This window comes from Micromys minutus (assembly GCF_963924665.1).
Source record: "Micromys minutus genome assembly, chromosome: 4".
Lineage (NCBI taxonomy): Eukaryota > Metazoa > Chordata > Mammalia > Rodentia > Muridae > Micromys > Micromys minutus.
Genome location: NC_137973.1, coordinates 24,742,443 through 24,758,780, shown reverse-complemented (window position 1 = coordinate 24,758,780; position 16,338 = coordinate 24,742,443). Strand labels below are relative to the sequence as shown.

The 16,338-nt window shown below is 46.5% G+C and overlaps 1 protein-coding gene across 1 annotated transcript; it reads right to left on the bottom strand.

Annotated features, from left to right (window-relative positions):
* Positions 1–7,037: 7,037 nt before the first annotated feature.
* Positions 7,038–16,133, bottom strand: ISG20L2 (interferon stimulated exonuclease gene 20 like 2). Its single transcript, XM_080916325.1, has 4 exons — positions 15,863–16,133; positions 14,217–15,150; positions 8,648–8,848; positions 7,038–8,195 (listed from the first exon to the last, which is right to left on the bottom strand). The coding sequence occupies exons 2-4, from the start codon at positions 14,988–14,990 to the stop codon at positions 8,082–8,084; spliced, it is 1,089 nt and encodes a 362-aa protein (XP_080772451.1). The 5' UTR covers positions 14,991–15,150; positions 15,863–16,133; the 3' UTR covers positions 7,038–8,081.
* Between the last annotated feature and the right edge of the window lie 205 nt (positions 16,134–16,338).

The following is a 16,338-nucleotide window of genomic DNA, read 5'->3' as shown; positions in this document are numbered from 1 at the left end:
TGCAGGGTTTCGCTGAGTGTGGTATTACTGTCTCTATTGGGTCAATGTTTGTTGACCTGGACTTCCAAAGTAAAAGCCAGTCATTTTGGGCCAGACACTTCTATAGGAGGTGGCGGTGTTCTGAGCCAGAACAAAGTGCCTGTCATGCAGTAGGGTTGTGTCTCCTGAGCCCTTGCACCCTCAGGACTCTACTCCAGAAAGCCTAGATCTACAGTCGACCTTCCACTGGGGTCCTCCATGCAAAAGGGACTCTTTCTTGTACTTTTTACCTGTCTCCCTGGCTCAGAGACCCAACCTTTGTCATTGTAGCAGAATTAAGGCCAATCGACCCTCAAAGCTGTAAGACAGGGAGCACCCCATTTCCCTGAAACATTTGGGTGCAGAAGGAAACTCTATGAGAACCAGGAGAGGACAGAGGACCCCAAGAACCCTAAGTTTTCACCCATAGGCAGAAGATGCTATGACCTGCAAGGCCAACTGGGGTCTGGCAAAGAGGGGTAAATAAGGCCAGGAAGATAAGCACAGGAGGCTGAAAAGAAACGGTAGGAAAGGCTGAGGCAGAAGGAAGGGCTATCACAGGCCAGAAGAGGGTCTGTACAGCACCAGGCGGAGCCTCTGTTGTTCTTGGCTCCGCCACGCTTTTCCCAGCTCCGGCTGCCAACGCTCTCCTCAGGGCTGGGCTGGGCTGGGCTGGCTGAGCCAGGAAGACAGGAGGGTGGGGTAGGGATGCACTGGCTGAGGACGTGTCCAGACTTAGTCTCAGTACCCTGCTGGGAGACTGACCTGCAGTTACACTTGGGTTGGCTCTATGGTCTGGTTCCTAGTACTGTACCCATTTGTCACATGTCTTTCATTCAACCTTAGCAGCCAGGGCAGGAGCGATGGGGCTGTGGTCATGGGCAAGTTCAACAGGCAGGACAGATACATATGGATCTAGACAGCCCATCCTCCAACTCTGCTGCTTTGCCCAGGGCACCGGGCCTGGAGAACCCACAATCCAGTCGCCTCCCCTGTGCTGCCTTTCATGCAAGAGAGTAGGAAACAGATCCCAAAGAACGGGGATCTGAAACCCTCTGATTTCCCATGCCACTGAGATGCTAAGGTTCAAAAGAGATAGAGGCAAGCAGTCCAGAATCTGGGGTCTTCCCAAACCCTTGCCATCTTTTTCTTTTTTTAAAAAATTTATTTATTTAATGTATATGAGCACACTGCAGCTGTCTTCAGACACACCAGAAGAGGGCATCATATCCCATTACAGATGGTTGTGAGCCACCATGTGGTTGCTGGGAATTGAACTCAGGACCTCTGGAAGAGCAGCCAGTGCTCTTCACCGCTGAGACATCTCTCCAGCCCCCAACCCTTACCACCTTGAATCAGCAGATAAGCAGGGTTACAAGACTTTAGGGGTGGAAGAGGGCTCAGTGGTTAAAAGTACTTGGGGTGTTCTTCCAGATGACCTGGGTTTGATTCCCAGCACCCACATGGTGGCTCACAACCTTCTATAACTCTAGTTCCAGCGGATCTGATGCCATTCTCTGGCCTGGGCACCAGGCATGTATTCAGTGTACATGCAGTCAAGCAATACACATAATACGGCTATAGATTTAAAAAAAAAAAAGTTCAAGTATCTGGTGCCTTAGTCAGTCCAAGGCCTTCTTCATGTGACCTCTACTCCTATCTCCAGCAAAGCCAGAGAGTAGATGAATGAGCAGGGTGGGGGAGGGGAGGAGGCCCTCCACACACACTCCCAATGCTATGCTCTAGGCAGCATGAACAAAATGGGTCAAAGACGTATGAAGTGGCAACTTCTGATTTTCTTCCCCATGGGCACCAGTTTTGGAAAATGTTAGCTGTTAAAGCAAAACTAAACTGCCCAACAACCACCCCAAACCCCTACCTCATCTGGTCTGTCAGGGTTCCAGGCTGCCTCACTTCCTGTGGGCATTGAACTTGTTAACCTAGCAGAGTATGTATACTATCCAAATGATATCCCCAACCCTCTCCTGCCTGCTACTCCTCCATTAACTTGAGCCAAGTCATCTAAGTGGAAGCTTTGGAACTTGGGAATTACTAAGAACATTTCTCTGGGGAATCAGAGGCCAGTATTTCCTGGATTTTATCGTTGCCAACCATGCTGTTACTCAGCCTTGGTCTCACACCTCCCAAGCCCTGGTAGCACCAGTTCCCCAGTGATCCTGATTGTCAATGGTGGGTCTTCCTACTACACTGGTAGCTGGCCCAGGGCCAGAGACGTTCATGGACTAGGACTCACAAAGGCACCTACCTACTCTGCCAGCCAGCCCAGTATAGGGCAGCCAGGCTGGATTCTTAGGGCGTGAGCCCCAGTTCCCTCCCCGACAGCCACTCCTACCTTCTTCCTCTTTAAATCTAGGGTCTCTCATAGACTCCTTACAAATAAGTAACCAGCCATGCAGGCTAATTTTATGTCAACCTGACACAGACTAGAGTTATCTGAGAATCTTAATTGAGAAAATACCTCCATATGATTGGGCTGTAGGTAAGCCTATAGAACGTTTTCTTAGTGATTGATGTAGGAGGGCCCAGCCCATTGTGGGTGCTGCCATCCCTAGGCTGGTGGTCCTGGGTTCTATAAGAAAGCATGCTGAGCAAACCAGTAAGCAGCACCCTCCATGGTCTCTACATCAGCTTTTGCCTCCTGGTTCCTGCCATTTGAGTTCCTGTCCCGACTTCTTTCAGAGATGGACAATAATATGGAAGCATAAACCAAATGAACCCTTTTCTCTCGATTTGCTCTTGGCCACGATTTCATCATAACAGTAGTAACCCAAACTAAGACACTTAACTGAGCAGGATTCCAGAGGGTGTGATCATCGGGCATGGCCTTTAGGGAACCAGCTGTTCTGGCATAGGTTCAGTGTTACAGCTTGCTACTCACAAAGGTTGGGCTGGGATCCCAGGCCCTGGCCTGAGAAACCTCTTACTCTAGGCTAACATTATGCATACGTCTTCTGGTAAGTATCATGGATCTGTCTAGCCCAGAGTCTCACTTTGGAACACTGAAGGATATGTGGGGCCTAAATACTACACTTCTATTCAGTTTGTTTATGTGTGCATACACGTTCATGGTACACACGTATGAGTCTATGCAAATGTGTGGAGGCCAAAGGTTAATAGTGGGTGTTTTGTTTGAGACAAAGTCTCTCTTCATAGCACTGGCTGTCCTGTAAGTGTGTAAACCAGACAGGCATTGAACTCAGAGATCTGCCTGCCTCTGCCTCCTGAGTGCTGGGATTAAAAGCATGCACTACCACACCCAGCTTCATCGTGAGACAGGATCTCTCCCTGAACCTGCCATTGTTTCAGCTAAGCTGCTTGGCTGGCCGCTGAGTTCCAGGTGGTCTGTCTCTGCCAGTGCTGGCTTCAGGCATGTGCTGACACACTTTTTACATCCACGCAGGGGATCCAAAGTTAGGTCTTCATGCTTGTATCGCATGCATCTTACCAACAGAGCCATGTCCCTGGACCCCAGAACTCCTTACAGTATCACTCATGTATATTCCCTGAAATTCTGGGCATTCCGTGCCCCTTTTCAAAGGGGGATGGGGTTGATAATGTCCCTATAAAAAAAGAAACTGGGAAGACCCCAGCATAGCTAAGTGATGGGAGATTATGGGGTGGGGCTGCTATAAACCCATGCAACAGCTCTTCAAGCCTGGTTCACTATGACAATGAGTCAGCACCCATGTAAAAGCTGAGCTTTTCCTGGCAGTGCCACTTGCCCTGATGACTGCCCAGAGGGCCTGCAGCCAGGCTCTACCCTTGACCACAGCTTCCTGGGTCCACCACTCTCTGGGCACAGACAATAGCTCAGCTCTTTGTCAGAAGAGGTACAGGGGCCTGAACATCTTCTGGTCAATATCATGGATCTGTCTAGCCTAGAGTCTCATTTTGGAGCACTGAAGGATATGTGGGGCCTGAACACTACACTTCTATTCAGTTTTGTGTATGTGTGCATGTGTGTTCATGGTACACATGTATGTGCCTATACAAATGTATGGAGACCAAAGGTTAATAGTGGGTGTTTTGTTGAGACAAAGTACAGGAGGATTGAAAAGGCCAGTAAGCTTGGGGATTAAATAGCTGCTTACCATTCTGAACACTAAAGTACAACCACTCGCATAAAGTTGAACTTACCCTCCCTCACCGCAGCAGAGACAACCCTACACTAGTGCGCATCCTTCCTCCGCTCTGGTTTCCCATTTGACGCAGTGTAAAAACACCTCAGTTCCTTCTAATGTACAGCCAGTTATCAGCCGGTCTCCCTTCCTTCCTGACTCTGCTCCAGCCATGCATACCTATGCAGACACTCCTGATTGCTCCTTTAACACACAAGCACACATCTGCTCCAAGGCCTCTGCATCTGCCATTTATCTGGCACCCTTTTCTGGATATTTACACAACTTGCTTCAGTTCTCTGCATAAATGCCTCCATCTCAGAGAGCTCTTCCTAAGGCAAGCGCGTGTACCACTGTGCATAATGCACACACACATACACCCCTTCTTCGTATCACCTGTCACCTTCAACTACAAGCACCTCAGCATCTCCTGACTCACAAACAAGATTCCATGCACTCACCTTGACTGCAGTCTGGGATTTCTCTCCTTCCTCTCTCCCCTCTAGCTCAGTTGTTGTAGCCAGGCAGACCATGAATAACTAGAACTACAGGCTTCTGTCAACACAGCACTCAGCCATCTACTATCTTCTCAGCCTGAGTACTGAGTACATTGCTCAGAGTGGGCTACCAAATTGCTATAAATAAGGCATCCCTCCCTCCCCGTGTTTATCTGTTCACCTATGTGTGTACGTGCATGCATTTGTGTGCAGGTGCCAAATTCCCTGCAGCTAGTTACTGAGGGCTATGAGCTGCCTGATAAGGGTGCTAGGACCATCTCACAGACACCTGACAAATCAATCTTTCCTTAAAAACAGGATCTCATAATTCAACCCTGGGCTAGCCCAGAACTATGTAGATTATGCCGGTCTTGAACTCACAGGGATCTCAAGTGCTGAGATTGCATGTGTACATGCACATGCAAGCAAGTATGTAAATAACCAGAGGAAGACTATGGCAGGTAAGTGATAGACGCAGAGGCCTTGGAACAGATCTGTGCTCATATGTTTAAGAAGCAAAGCATGTGCCTTCATGCCCAGCTTTTTTTTTTTTTTTTAAATAGATTCACTTTTGGACTGACACCACTTGGGAGGCAGAGACAGGCAGATCTCAGAGATGAAAGCAAGTCTGGTCTACACAGTGAGCTTCAGGACAGCCAGAGCTGTTACACAGAGAAACCTTGTCTCCAAAAAAAAAAAAAAAAAGCTAAAGAAAAAGATTTACTTTTGAAAAGCCAAGAGCCTTTAATCCTAATAGAGGCAGAGTAAGACTCTTGGGTTTGAGGCCAGCTATGTCTACACAGTGAGTTCTAGTCAAGCTGGGATTACATAGTGAGACCATTTCAAAACCCCAACCCTTGTGATCTTACCATCTCTACCTTGGGAGGGCCAAGATTACAGATATGAGTCACCAAAACCCAGTCTTGCAATGTTAACTCAAAACCTTTAAATTTTTAGTCTCAGGTCTCTAAAATCTGCTAAACTTGTCTCCACTACCCAGTTGGCTATCTCCAGTTGCTCAGGAAGCCAGGAACTACCCACAGTATCTTTTCTCAAACCCTCTTTGTTGGCAAATCCTCCACCTGACTTTGTTCAGAACTATTCAACACATCTGTCCTTCTCTTGTCTCAACCTCTAGGTCCTGCCACTGTCACCTACTGTGACACTCATTCTCCTCCCACTCCACAGACGGCTCACCTCTTGGCCCTTCCCCAATGCAGATTCCTTACAGAGGCAGCATTGTCTTTCAGAACCACACACCAGCTCATCTTATTAACCAGCATTAAATCTTGGCTCAGTGAGGTTTCCTAGCTTTTCTTCTTCAGGGCCAAGACAATACCATCTCCAGTGTCTAGCACACCGCCCAGTACGGAACAGAGGCTGGGTGTAGAAGCCCATATCCTGCCAGATACTACTCAGATGCTAACAGCAAGGCAAGGACTTTAGGCCTACTCACCGAATCTGAGTGCCAGTGTAACCTCTACCTCCTTGACCTGGAAAAGACTCCTTTCCTCCTGGTTAACCTCAATCTCCTCAATGTAAGTTAGACTAATACCTTGAGGGGCTAGAGAAATGACCCAGTGGTTAAGAATACTGGCTGCTTTTGCAAAAGGACCTGGGTTTGATTTCCAGCACCCATGTGAGAACTCCCAACTCCATGAGATCTGCTACACTCCAATGGCCTTCATGGGCACTAGACACACAAGTAGTGCAGTCATACACATAAGCAAAAACCCATACACAGAAGCAAAAAACTCTTATCCAGTAGAATTAAATGACAAAATGAAAGGGTGAGGGATGAGACATGGCTCTACTATACAGAGTAGGAACAATGCTGCAGACCCATGACTCACCTCCAGGAGATGAAAGTGCACCACTGAGAAAGAGCTGCCAGGCTGTGTCACCAAGCACTCTTCCTCCCTGTGTCCCTCCCTTATGCCCACGGATTCACTCCACCGCACTCCCCTTGTCACGTGCCCTCTATATGTGCCTGCATGGCTTAGGGTGTCACTTCAGGTGGGACAGAAAAGATAAGGCAATGTGTGTGTGACAAAGACTTACCAAAGCTTCAAATCATCCAGCAAATAAGGGCTCCAGTGACCCATCCAGAGAGCCCAGAAATTCTCTTACAGGATTACACAGCCTTCCACACCCTGATATGCTATTTAATATAAAGACAATAAAAATCCCTACACAAGCTGGAGAGATGGCTCTTTCCAGAGGATCTTGGCTTCATTTCCAGCACCCATTTCCCAGAAGCTCACAATGGCCTCTAACTTTAGTTCTGAAGGATCTCACACCCTCTCCTGGACCCTGAAAGCACACACATACACATAAATAAAAATACATCTTTATATGTAAAAAAAAAAAAAAAACCCACCAGTTTTCTGTTATCAAAATTCATAAAAAGAACCATATGAATCAAGAGGCTGCATTTGCAAGATGAAAGACTGAGACTATTAAAACTATATAAACTCTTAAACTAAGTGGAACCTAAATTAAGTAAACTGTTATTTAGTGCCATGTCATGTGGTTATAAAATTCAGCAAGCAACCACACAACCCTTTCCTTTTTCTTTACCTGTATGAACCAGAGCTTTTCTATATACTCAGACGGCCTTAAAGATTTGATCATCCTGTCTTGGCCTCTAGAGTCCTGAGATTACAGACCATCCTGCCTAGCTCTAATCAGGACTCATCTGAAAATGAAATGTTAATTACTTTAGAACAAAAAACCCTATAAAATTAGAAAAAAACCCAGGCACAGCGGTGAACACACACCTGTAGTCCTGGCTACTCATGGGGCTGGGGAAGAAGTCATTTGAGTCCAAGTGTCAGAGGCCAGCCTTGGCAACACAGATGCTCCTTTACCCCAGGCCCCACCAACAGGAGACACATCTATGATATGTGTCCCACAAATAAGGTAGTGTGGGAACCTATTCCCTGGTGTGCCTTGCTCCCTCCAGGTCAAGGCTGAGAACTGGCACAAGCACCCTGTGACATTCGGTTAACACTACTAAAGAAGTTAACAGCTCCGGTTCCATTCCTTCTACCCACGCCCATCCCACTTCTGGAGACTGTACCTAGTGGTTTATGGATGCTAGGTTAAGTGTTCTAGCACTGGATTTTACTCCTGGCCCTCTTTTTGTTAGGACAGGGTCTCCCTGGCCTAGAACTAATTCTGTAGTCCAGGCAGACCTTAAATCTATAACCTGTCTCAGCCTCCCACCTGAATGATTTAGAGGTGGATTTTAACATGAAAACTTTCCTCTTCTATGAGACACTTAACCACAGAGTGACCACAATAGCTGAGATGAAATTTCAATTAAGTCTCTGGTCAAGCCCCTCTCCCCAATGATTCTAGCTTCTACAGGTGAGAAGCTGGCAGAACTGTGGGTTGGTCTACTGCATGTGTCTCCCTGGGATTGCTAATTTTCTGGAGGATTCTGGGCCAGGTGCTGTTCCCATTCAACTTCAACCAACTTGTACAGCTCCATTGTGGCCTGCGCATCTTCCACCGAGGAATGTCCGCTTTTTCCAGCCTAAAGGGGAAAAGAACATGAAGGTAAGAGCTGTTTCTTTTCCCAGACAACTCTGGACTCTGCAACCTGCTAGTCATCTATACTTTATCTTCTATAGTTTATGAATCATAGTCAGAAGTCTACTGGGGCCCTCCCCATTAGCACATCTCCCAGAAAGCCTGTTCATTTCTGAGATAATGTGTATGTATCATATTAAGCTCTGCAGAGGCAGGACATTTCAGAACGGACCTTCTGGGTCTTCTTTCTTAAGTGTTCTTTGTGTGACATGTACCCACAGCTCCATATTCTGTGGCCACTGTCCTTGACTGCTGAGCATGTTAAATGTTTGAGTGGACTTCTTTTCCCGCTGTATCATCTGGTACAGTCTATAAGGTACCCAGGAATTATCATCACAACTTACAGACAGGGAGACTACTGGGTGACAATTGATGGGACACTTAGAAAGAAGTTACCTGGATGTCCCGACTCAGCAGCTTCTTGGTAAGATGCTTCAGTGACAGAGTGACATTTTCTGGGCAGTCAGCCTTCCGGTTAAGGAGCGGTATTTGGGAAGTGTCTCGAGTGAGGGACTTGGGATGAAAGTACTGTAGGGCTTTGTAGTCATTGTGAATAGCATGCCCTACCACTACCTTCCCTGAGAGTATCTTCAAGATCTGGAAAAGGCACATAAGGAGGTAGTGAGAAGCCATACTCAAAGGTGGAGCTCCTTATATCCTGAAGGCACAACGTAGTCATCAACATACTACCCCACCACCACCTCCACCCTCATCCCATTCTTAAAATTCCCTTTCCTTTCCCCGGAGAACTGTAATCCTGTCTGGATCTACATCACCAGAGGTTCCTTACATATTTATTCATTTCCATCCCAACAATGGTTTCAGCATTCTCCCCAACCAGCCATTCCCAAAGAACCTGAGGTCTTGCATATGCCAAGTGAGTGCTCTACCACTGACCATTATCCCTAGCTGTTTCCTCCAGTCTCCAATGGAACCTAAAGATGCTGATTATGGGGTTGAAGAGATGACTCTGGAGTTAAGAGTGTGTACTCTTCAAGAGGACTAGAGTTCAGCTCCTGGCACCTATGTAGGGTGGCTCACAACTGCCTGTGACCCCAGTTTGAGAGGATCTGACACCCTGTTTGGGTCTCCGAAGGTACTGCACACACACGTAAAAACACATATATACACAATTAAAAATAAATCTTTACTAAGTTAATTACTAGGCAAGGTTATATAAAGCTAAAACCCCAGCACAGAGAAAGTGGAGGCAGGCAGACTGCAAGTTACATAAAGCCTGAGCTACACGAGGCCTTGCCCAATAACTGGGCACACTGGCACAGGCCCGCAACCCCTATACTTGGGAGGTGAAAGAAGGAAGAACTCAAGTTAAAGGTCATTTTTGGCTCCACAGAAAGTCTGAGACTAGACTGGGATACGTGAGCTAGCCTGGGATACATGAGAGCCTGCCTCAAGGCGGGGAAACAGCCAGTGAAATGGACTCCGAAAGTAAAGACTCTTATCACCACGTTTGATGACCTGCGTTTGATCTCTGAGCCCACACAGAGGAGAGAACCAACTTCCCCAAGTTTTCCTCTGACCTCCACACTCGGGTCAGGACACTCTCCACCTTCACAAAATAAAGGAGGAAAAAGCTAAAGAAACAAGCGATAAGAGTAAAGCTGCAGATGGGGTTTCCTGGATACTTGTCTTCTCAGCATTTAAAATCTTACAGGCTTTGCAGGCCATACTCAAAATGGGATTGTAGAAACAGCAACCGTCCTGCATAGCTGTCAGGGGACCCACTTAGTGATGCATCTGGGCTCATCTCAGATTCATAACCCCAGCGTATGCAAGGTGCAATGCTTCATGATGAAAACCACATGGTGCATCTTCACCCAGGTAGGTTCAATCAACAAACATCTGCTGTCTGTTATGCCCAGTTTCCTACCCAGCACCATCCTCATCTCATCTGGACCTCATCTGCCCTTGCTGAAGCTGGACCTCTCCCATACATCTGCCTAACTGCGTTCTGTAGAGAGGATGTGCCTTCACATTTCTTTCCTTTTGTGTTTGAGAAACTGCACTGTGTAGTCCTGGCTGGCCTCGTGTTTAAAGCTCCACCTGCCCCTGCCTCCTCAGTGCTGGGATTAAAAGGCATGCACCACCATGCCTGGTACTTCCTCCCCTTTTAAAAACACCTAGCTACTTCTTCTCTAATAAACTTTCTTGAGTGGACTGTCTGGCATTAAAAGAATCATTGGAGGGGCTGAGGATGTGGCTCAGCTGGTACAGTGCTTGCCTGTCATGTATACGGCCTTGGGTTGCATTCCAAACTCTGTGCAAACAGGTATGGTGGCACGTACCCATAACTATAGCACTCAGGAGATAAATACAAGACAATCAGAAGATCTTTATCATCCTTAGCTACAAAGCCAATTTGAAGCTAGCCTGGGCTATGTGAAACCCTGTCTGAGAAAAAGAATCCCTGGAGGTGTGTCCAGAGAAAGTAAAGAGCAAGACCTCAATTGTAAAGCAGATCAGTGGCGCCCTCTGGTGGCCTCCAGCAGGCTCTCACGTCCTTCATTGCTTTTACCCTACCTCCCACTCCCTTTATTAGTGAGGAAAGAGAACCCCCTTACAAACCAAGTGTCTTTTACTACTACAGGCCACCCAGATGCTCACCAACCAATACAATTACGCTTCAATTCAGCTTCCAAAAAAAAAAGTTTGAATTTATATACACGTGCACTTCATGTGTGCACGAGCAGGCCAGAAGAGCACCCCTGGAACTGGAGTTACAGATGGTTGAAGATGAACCTCCACATAGGTACAGGGAACTGAACTCACAAGCAGTGGGCTTCTAACTGCTGAGCCATCCATCTTTCTAGGGTGCTCTTACTTTTTATCATGTTTTTGTAAAAGTTCTGCCTCCTGCTACCAACACTTTCAGCCATTCTGTTTACACCACCTCTGTCACTGCTGGCTATTCGTTCTTGAAGTCAACTACATACTGTGGATCTCAAGTAGTAAAATTACTTTCACCACCAGGCTGTAACTTACTGACTTTAGCATTCCTATGATGGTTAAAGATTGGCAAGATCTAGAATCAGGTAAAGACAAACTTCTGGAGGTGCCTGTGAGGGAGTGTCTAGACTGAGTTAACTAAGTAGAGACCTACCCTAAACATTAGTGATAACCAGCTGCCTCATACTCCTGCTGCCATGGTGTGCTGAACTGTCAAGCTATTAGCTAGAACAAACCCTTTATTCCTTAAACTAATTTTAAAAAAATATTTATTTATTTATCATATATAAGTACACTATAGCTATCTTCAGACACGCCAGTAGAGGGCATCAGATCTCATTACGGATGGTTGTGGGCTACCATGTGGTTGTCAGGATTTGAACTCAGGACCTCTGGAAGAGCAGTTAGTGCTCCTAACCACTGAGCCATCTCTCCAGCCCCATACTAATGTTATCACAACAATAAGTAATACAGAAAAATATCAGGCTATTGCTATGATAAACCTGACTATGGCCAACATTTGCTCATGTATTTAAATGCTTGGTCCCCAGCTGGTTTATTTAGGAATTATTAGGATGTGTGGTCTTGGTAGAGATATGTCACTGGGGGTGGGCTTTGAGGTTTCAGAAGCCCACACCAAATCCAATGTCTGTCTCTCTTTGCCTGTCGTCTGTGGGTAAGGATGTACTGCTCAGCCATGCTGGTCTCCTTCCTGCCATGACAATCTCAGACAAACCTCTGAAACTGTAAGCAAGCCAACTAAAAGCTTTCTTTTTATCAGAATTGCCTTAGCCATGGTCTCTTCATAGCAGTAGAACAGTTAAGACACGATCATGTGGTTCTTAGACCTTTGGAACTGGTTTTGGGAAGGGATGTAGGAGTTTAGAGCTGTGGGTTAGAGAAGAACCAGAGTAATGGACTAATTTGTTTGGCAGGAGATATTTCTACACAGGGTACTCAAGGCTATGTAAAGGTGACTACTCACTGCTCTTATCCATATCTACATTGAGAGGAAGCAAGTAGGATATTAAAATATGGGAAGGAGGGAAATACAGTTTGGTGGGGAAAGGATTATATGCCATACATTCTAAGTTACAGGCTGTGAAAAGTTATACTGTCATTGGGACAAGGGGGAAAGTGCATAGGGCAAGACCCCGCCCATAAACTCACTTCATTTAAATAGAGAAAGCCAAATAGCACTTAGGAAAAAGTTTTCAATTAATCTTTAATCAAAGCAAACAGAGGTCCCTACAACTTTTAAGTGGACCAGGCTACATTCTGAACTGGAAGCAAAGCTCTGCAACACACTGACTTTTAGGGCATAAAAAATGCAAAATTAAGGGAGTCGTGGGGGCTTTGCATGAAGGTCACGCCATGTGTGACAGGACTGGTGCCCTTTCAAGGAAGCTCCTACATGCTGTGAAGGTGAACCCTAAGTTACAATGGAGAACTGGGATTTTGGAAATACCAGGACCATAGTACATTTGTCAAGAAAACTACAGGCACAAAGTGAAGTTAGCCCAACGGAGGGGCTCCGTGTTACAGGCAGTAGAGCTGCAAGGACCAGCCTGCTTACGGACTCCAAGTTTCTGCCTTGAATTTCTGCTGATTTCCCTTCTCAGACCACAGTTGTAAGCTAAAATAAACCCTTTCCTCCCCAAACTGCCTTTAGTCAAGGTGTTTTACCACGGCAGTAGAAACTCGAAGAGAGAAATTGGTTATTGGGTACTGTTGATGTTAGTTAACACTGTGTTTTTGGAAAGACTGAGAAACAACTTTGGAATTTGGCATGGAAAAACCATGAAGTGTAGTTCAAAGCTTAAGGAACTGTTGTAAGAACGTAGAGGAAAATGCTGAGGTCAGTGCAGAGGATGAAGGCCTGGCTTGTCAAGTTTCAGAGGGAAGGCTGAACGTTCCCTACAGATTCTATTAAGGGCCAGGCATAGCAGCACACATCTTCATTCCTGGCACTTGGGAAACAGAGGCAGGAGAGTCTCTTGAGTTCATGGTTACCTTGGTCAAAAGGTCAGTTACAGCCAGAGCTACATAATGAGAGCTTGTCTTAAAAGAACAAAAACAAAAACAAAAACACAAAACAAAACTAAAGACATCACTCAGGTGAAATCTTATAGCAAGTGTTCCCCTAGGACAGGCACACAAGCTCTGTTCCAGGGTGAGCAAGGGCTGTAGTAGAAACCCTAACAGACAGGTGGGTTCTACAAATTCTGGATTTAGTTGTTATGAGGCATCTCTAAACTTGTTTTTGAGACAGGGTCTCACCATGTAACTGAGCTGACCTGGAACTCACAGAGATTCACCTGTCTCTGTAGTATTGAGTTTAAAAGTGTGTTCCACCACACTCAGCCTTTGTTTTCAACGTGACGGGGCGCACTCACAGTTAAGAGTCTACCTGAGTTTCAGAGACTCTGTTTAGACGGTTAGAAACTATAAAAACTTTTGCAATTGAACTTAATCCAGTTTGTATTATGAGATGGCTATGAGCTTATGAGGACCAATGATGGAAGGTTTGGCTAAAAGAATCATGTTGGTCATCAAGTTGACAGGGGGTGGACTTATGATAGAACTGTCTACTTGATAAAATTATCTAGAAGACAAATTTAAGTGTGTCTGTGAGCTTTCAGATTGGGTTAACTGAACTGGGAAGATCCATGTAAAAATAATAACTAAAACAAATCAAAATAACCTATTCATTCTACTGGCCAGAGTCCTAGGCTGAATAAAAAAAGGAGAGCCAGTATTCACTTCTCTCTGCTTCCTGTCTGTTCAGTAGCTACATTCTGCTTTTCCTGCCACGTTCCTGTACTGTAATGAAAAAAAAAAATCCTTAAACTCTGAGCCTTACTCCAACAGGAAGCTTTCTTAATCATTTGACATTATTCTCCCTTTCTTTACCAGCCTTTGACACCTCACCAGAATATCATTTGCTGAAAGCCCTCTCCAGACCCCTCTCTCTACTATCTGGTCCCATGCTCCTCACCTGACTGCGAGCCGTCTTAAAGGGCGTAGCATTAACCATGTGGCACTTTCGGATGCCACTCCATCTGGTCCTGTAGTCCACGATATAGCAAGGGGGGCGGATGTACTCATCATAAAGCACATCTCCATCGTAATTCACAATGCTGCACCGAGCCAAGGAACTTACACGTCCCTTGGGTCCTGTGCCCACCATTTCACAGTCTATTGCCACCATCTTCCCTGGCACGTTCTGGGGAACTTTAGGGCACTTATCCTCTGAACGAGCTTGGCTGGAGTTCTGTACAGCATTTTTCTTCAAGGGCTTCTTCTTGGAGCCTTTATCCTTTGATTGAGCTTGGGTGGAGTTCTCTGTAGCAATTTTCTTTTTCGGGGGCTTCTTCTTAGTCTTTGGAAGGGCACTCTGAAACTCCCCTAGCAAATCTATTTTAGCCACAACAGAATTAGTCTTCTTTGAAGGAGCAGGGGTCAGCCAAGACAATGATGCTTTTTTGTCTTTAGACTGCTCTGCATCCTTTTTGGAGGCAGCTGCCTCTTTCTTCTTCTTCTTTGGGCATGAAAGGAGCTTCAAAATGTTATCTACTCTTGAAGTTTCCCCTTTCTTTGGAGGTTCTGAGTTCAACTTAGATACCTTGCTAGGGGGTTGGTTCTTTTTATTCAGAAATCCTCTCTGTTCCAAGAACCTTCGCTTCTTGACAAAACGTTGATGTTTGGCATTTCCTCCAAACGCCTTTTTTGAAGGTTCCCCAAAGTCCAAATTCAGGAGTATGGTAGACATGAGGTCAGTGGATAGTGAAAGAAAGCAGGGAAGAATGGCTCACTGATGGAAAAAGGATGAAAGTCTCATTCTCTGTGGGATCCCATAGTTCAACATGAGGAAGTCATGTTTGTCTTGGGGACAAAAGTAATCCTGATACCTTGATACCTGCACCATAGGCCTGAGAGAGAAAGAAGACCAATTCTAGAAGACTTAAGTGATACTTCTGCAAGCCTGGATAACTAATGAAGCCCCCCACAATTCACCTTTAGGTTGGTCTTAAAAGGGTTGTTTTCCCTCTCCATAAATGTGTCACTTTAAAAACTTAAGATGCTGGGGCTGGAGAGATGATTTAGTTGTTCTTGCAGAGATGTAAAGTTCAGTTCCCATCACCCACATGGTAGTAGTTCACAATATGTTATCTCCAGATTCAGAAAAATTAGATGCCTTCTGATCTCCGTAGTCCCCAGGCAATTAAACGGTACACACATATAAATACAAACAAAACATCAAAGTGAAGGTGCTAAGGCTCGGGATGAAAGGGTGTGGGGGCCACGAAGATCGAACTCTGTCATGTCTATGGAGTCAAAACATAGAAACAGCAGAGAAATGAAACTTCTAAGTAAATTTGCCATTGATGAGAGGAAACGGCATAGATGTCCTGTGGATCACCCAGGAACTCTCAACGTGCTACAAAATGAAAAGCCAGGTATCGCTCTCCCTCTGCCCCACGTGGGGGCGATCTCCTCACGTACTTTACCTGTTCCCCACAGTAAGGACTGTGACACCACAACATAGCAGAGGATCTAAGTGGAGGAGAATCCAGACAGGACATCTCGGCCACCACACTTCTGAAGGTCCACGAACCATGCCCGAACACTCTATATACCTACCTCCAAGTTGGGTCCCACTAAGATCGCAAGCGTCCGGAGCCGGATGCAGGCGCAGGCGCGCGCCGACGTATGCCCGGTCGGCAGGAACGCGGGCGGCAACGGGAAGGCGGCCGACTCACACGCGCCCGCAGCGCCCCCACCTCAGGCAGCGAGGCCAGCGACTCGGAGTGCGTGAGTAGCGGCAACGGTGGGGGCGGCGGCGGCGGCGTGGGTGGGGGCGGGGGCGGGATGCGCTCCCCGGCCCCTCGGGCCCCGTGGAGGTACAACTCCAAGGTGGTGGGCCGCGGGGAGCGGAACAGAGTGCACCGGAACCGTGATCCCACTTCCGGGAGGGAGGGCGGGACCTGCAGCTGGCCGCCTCGCAGTTAGCTGGTACTGGGCGCGCTTCTGTGACGTCACCGAGACCCCTTGCGTCTGCGCACATGGCTTTGCCCGTGCATGCTGTGACGTTTGCTAAGTGCGCCTTGTTATTTGGG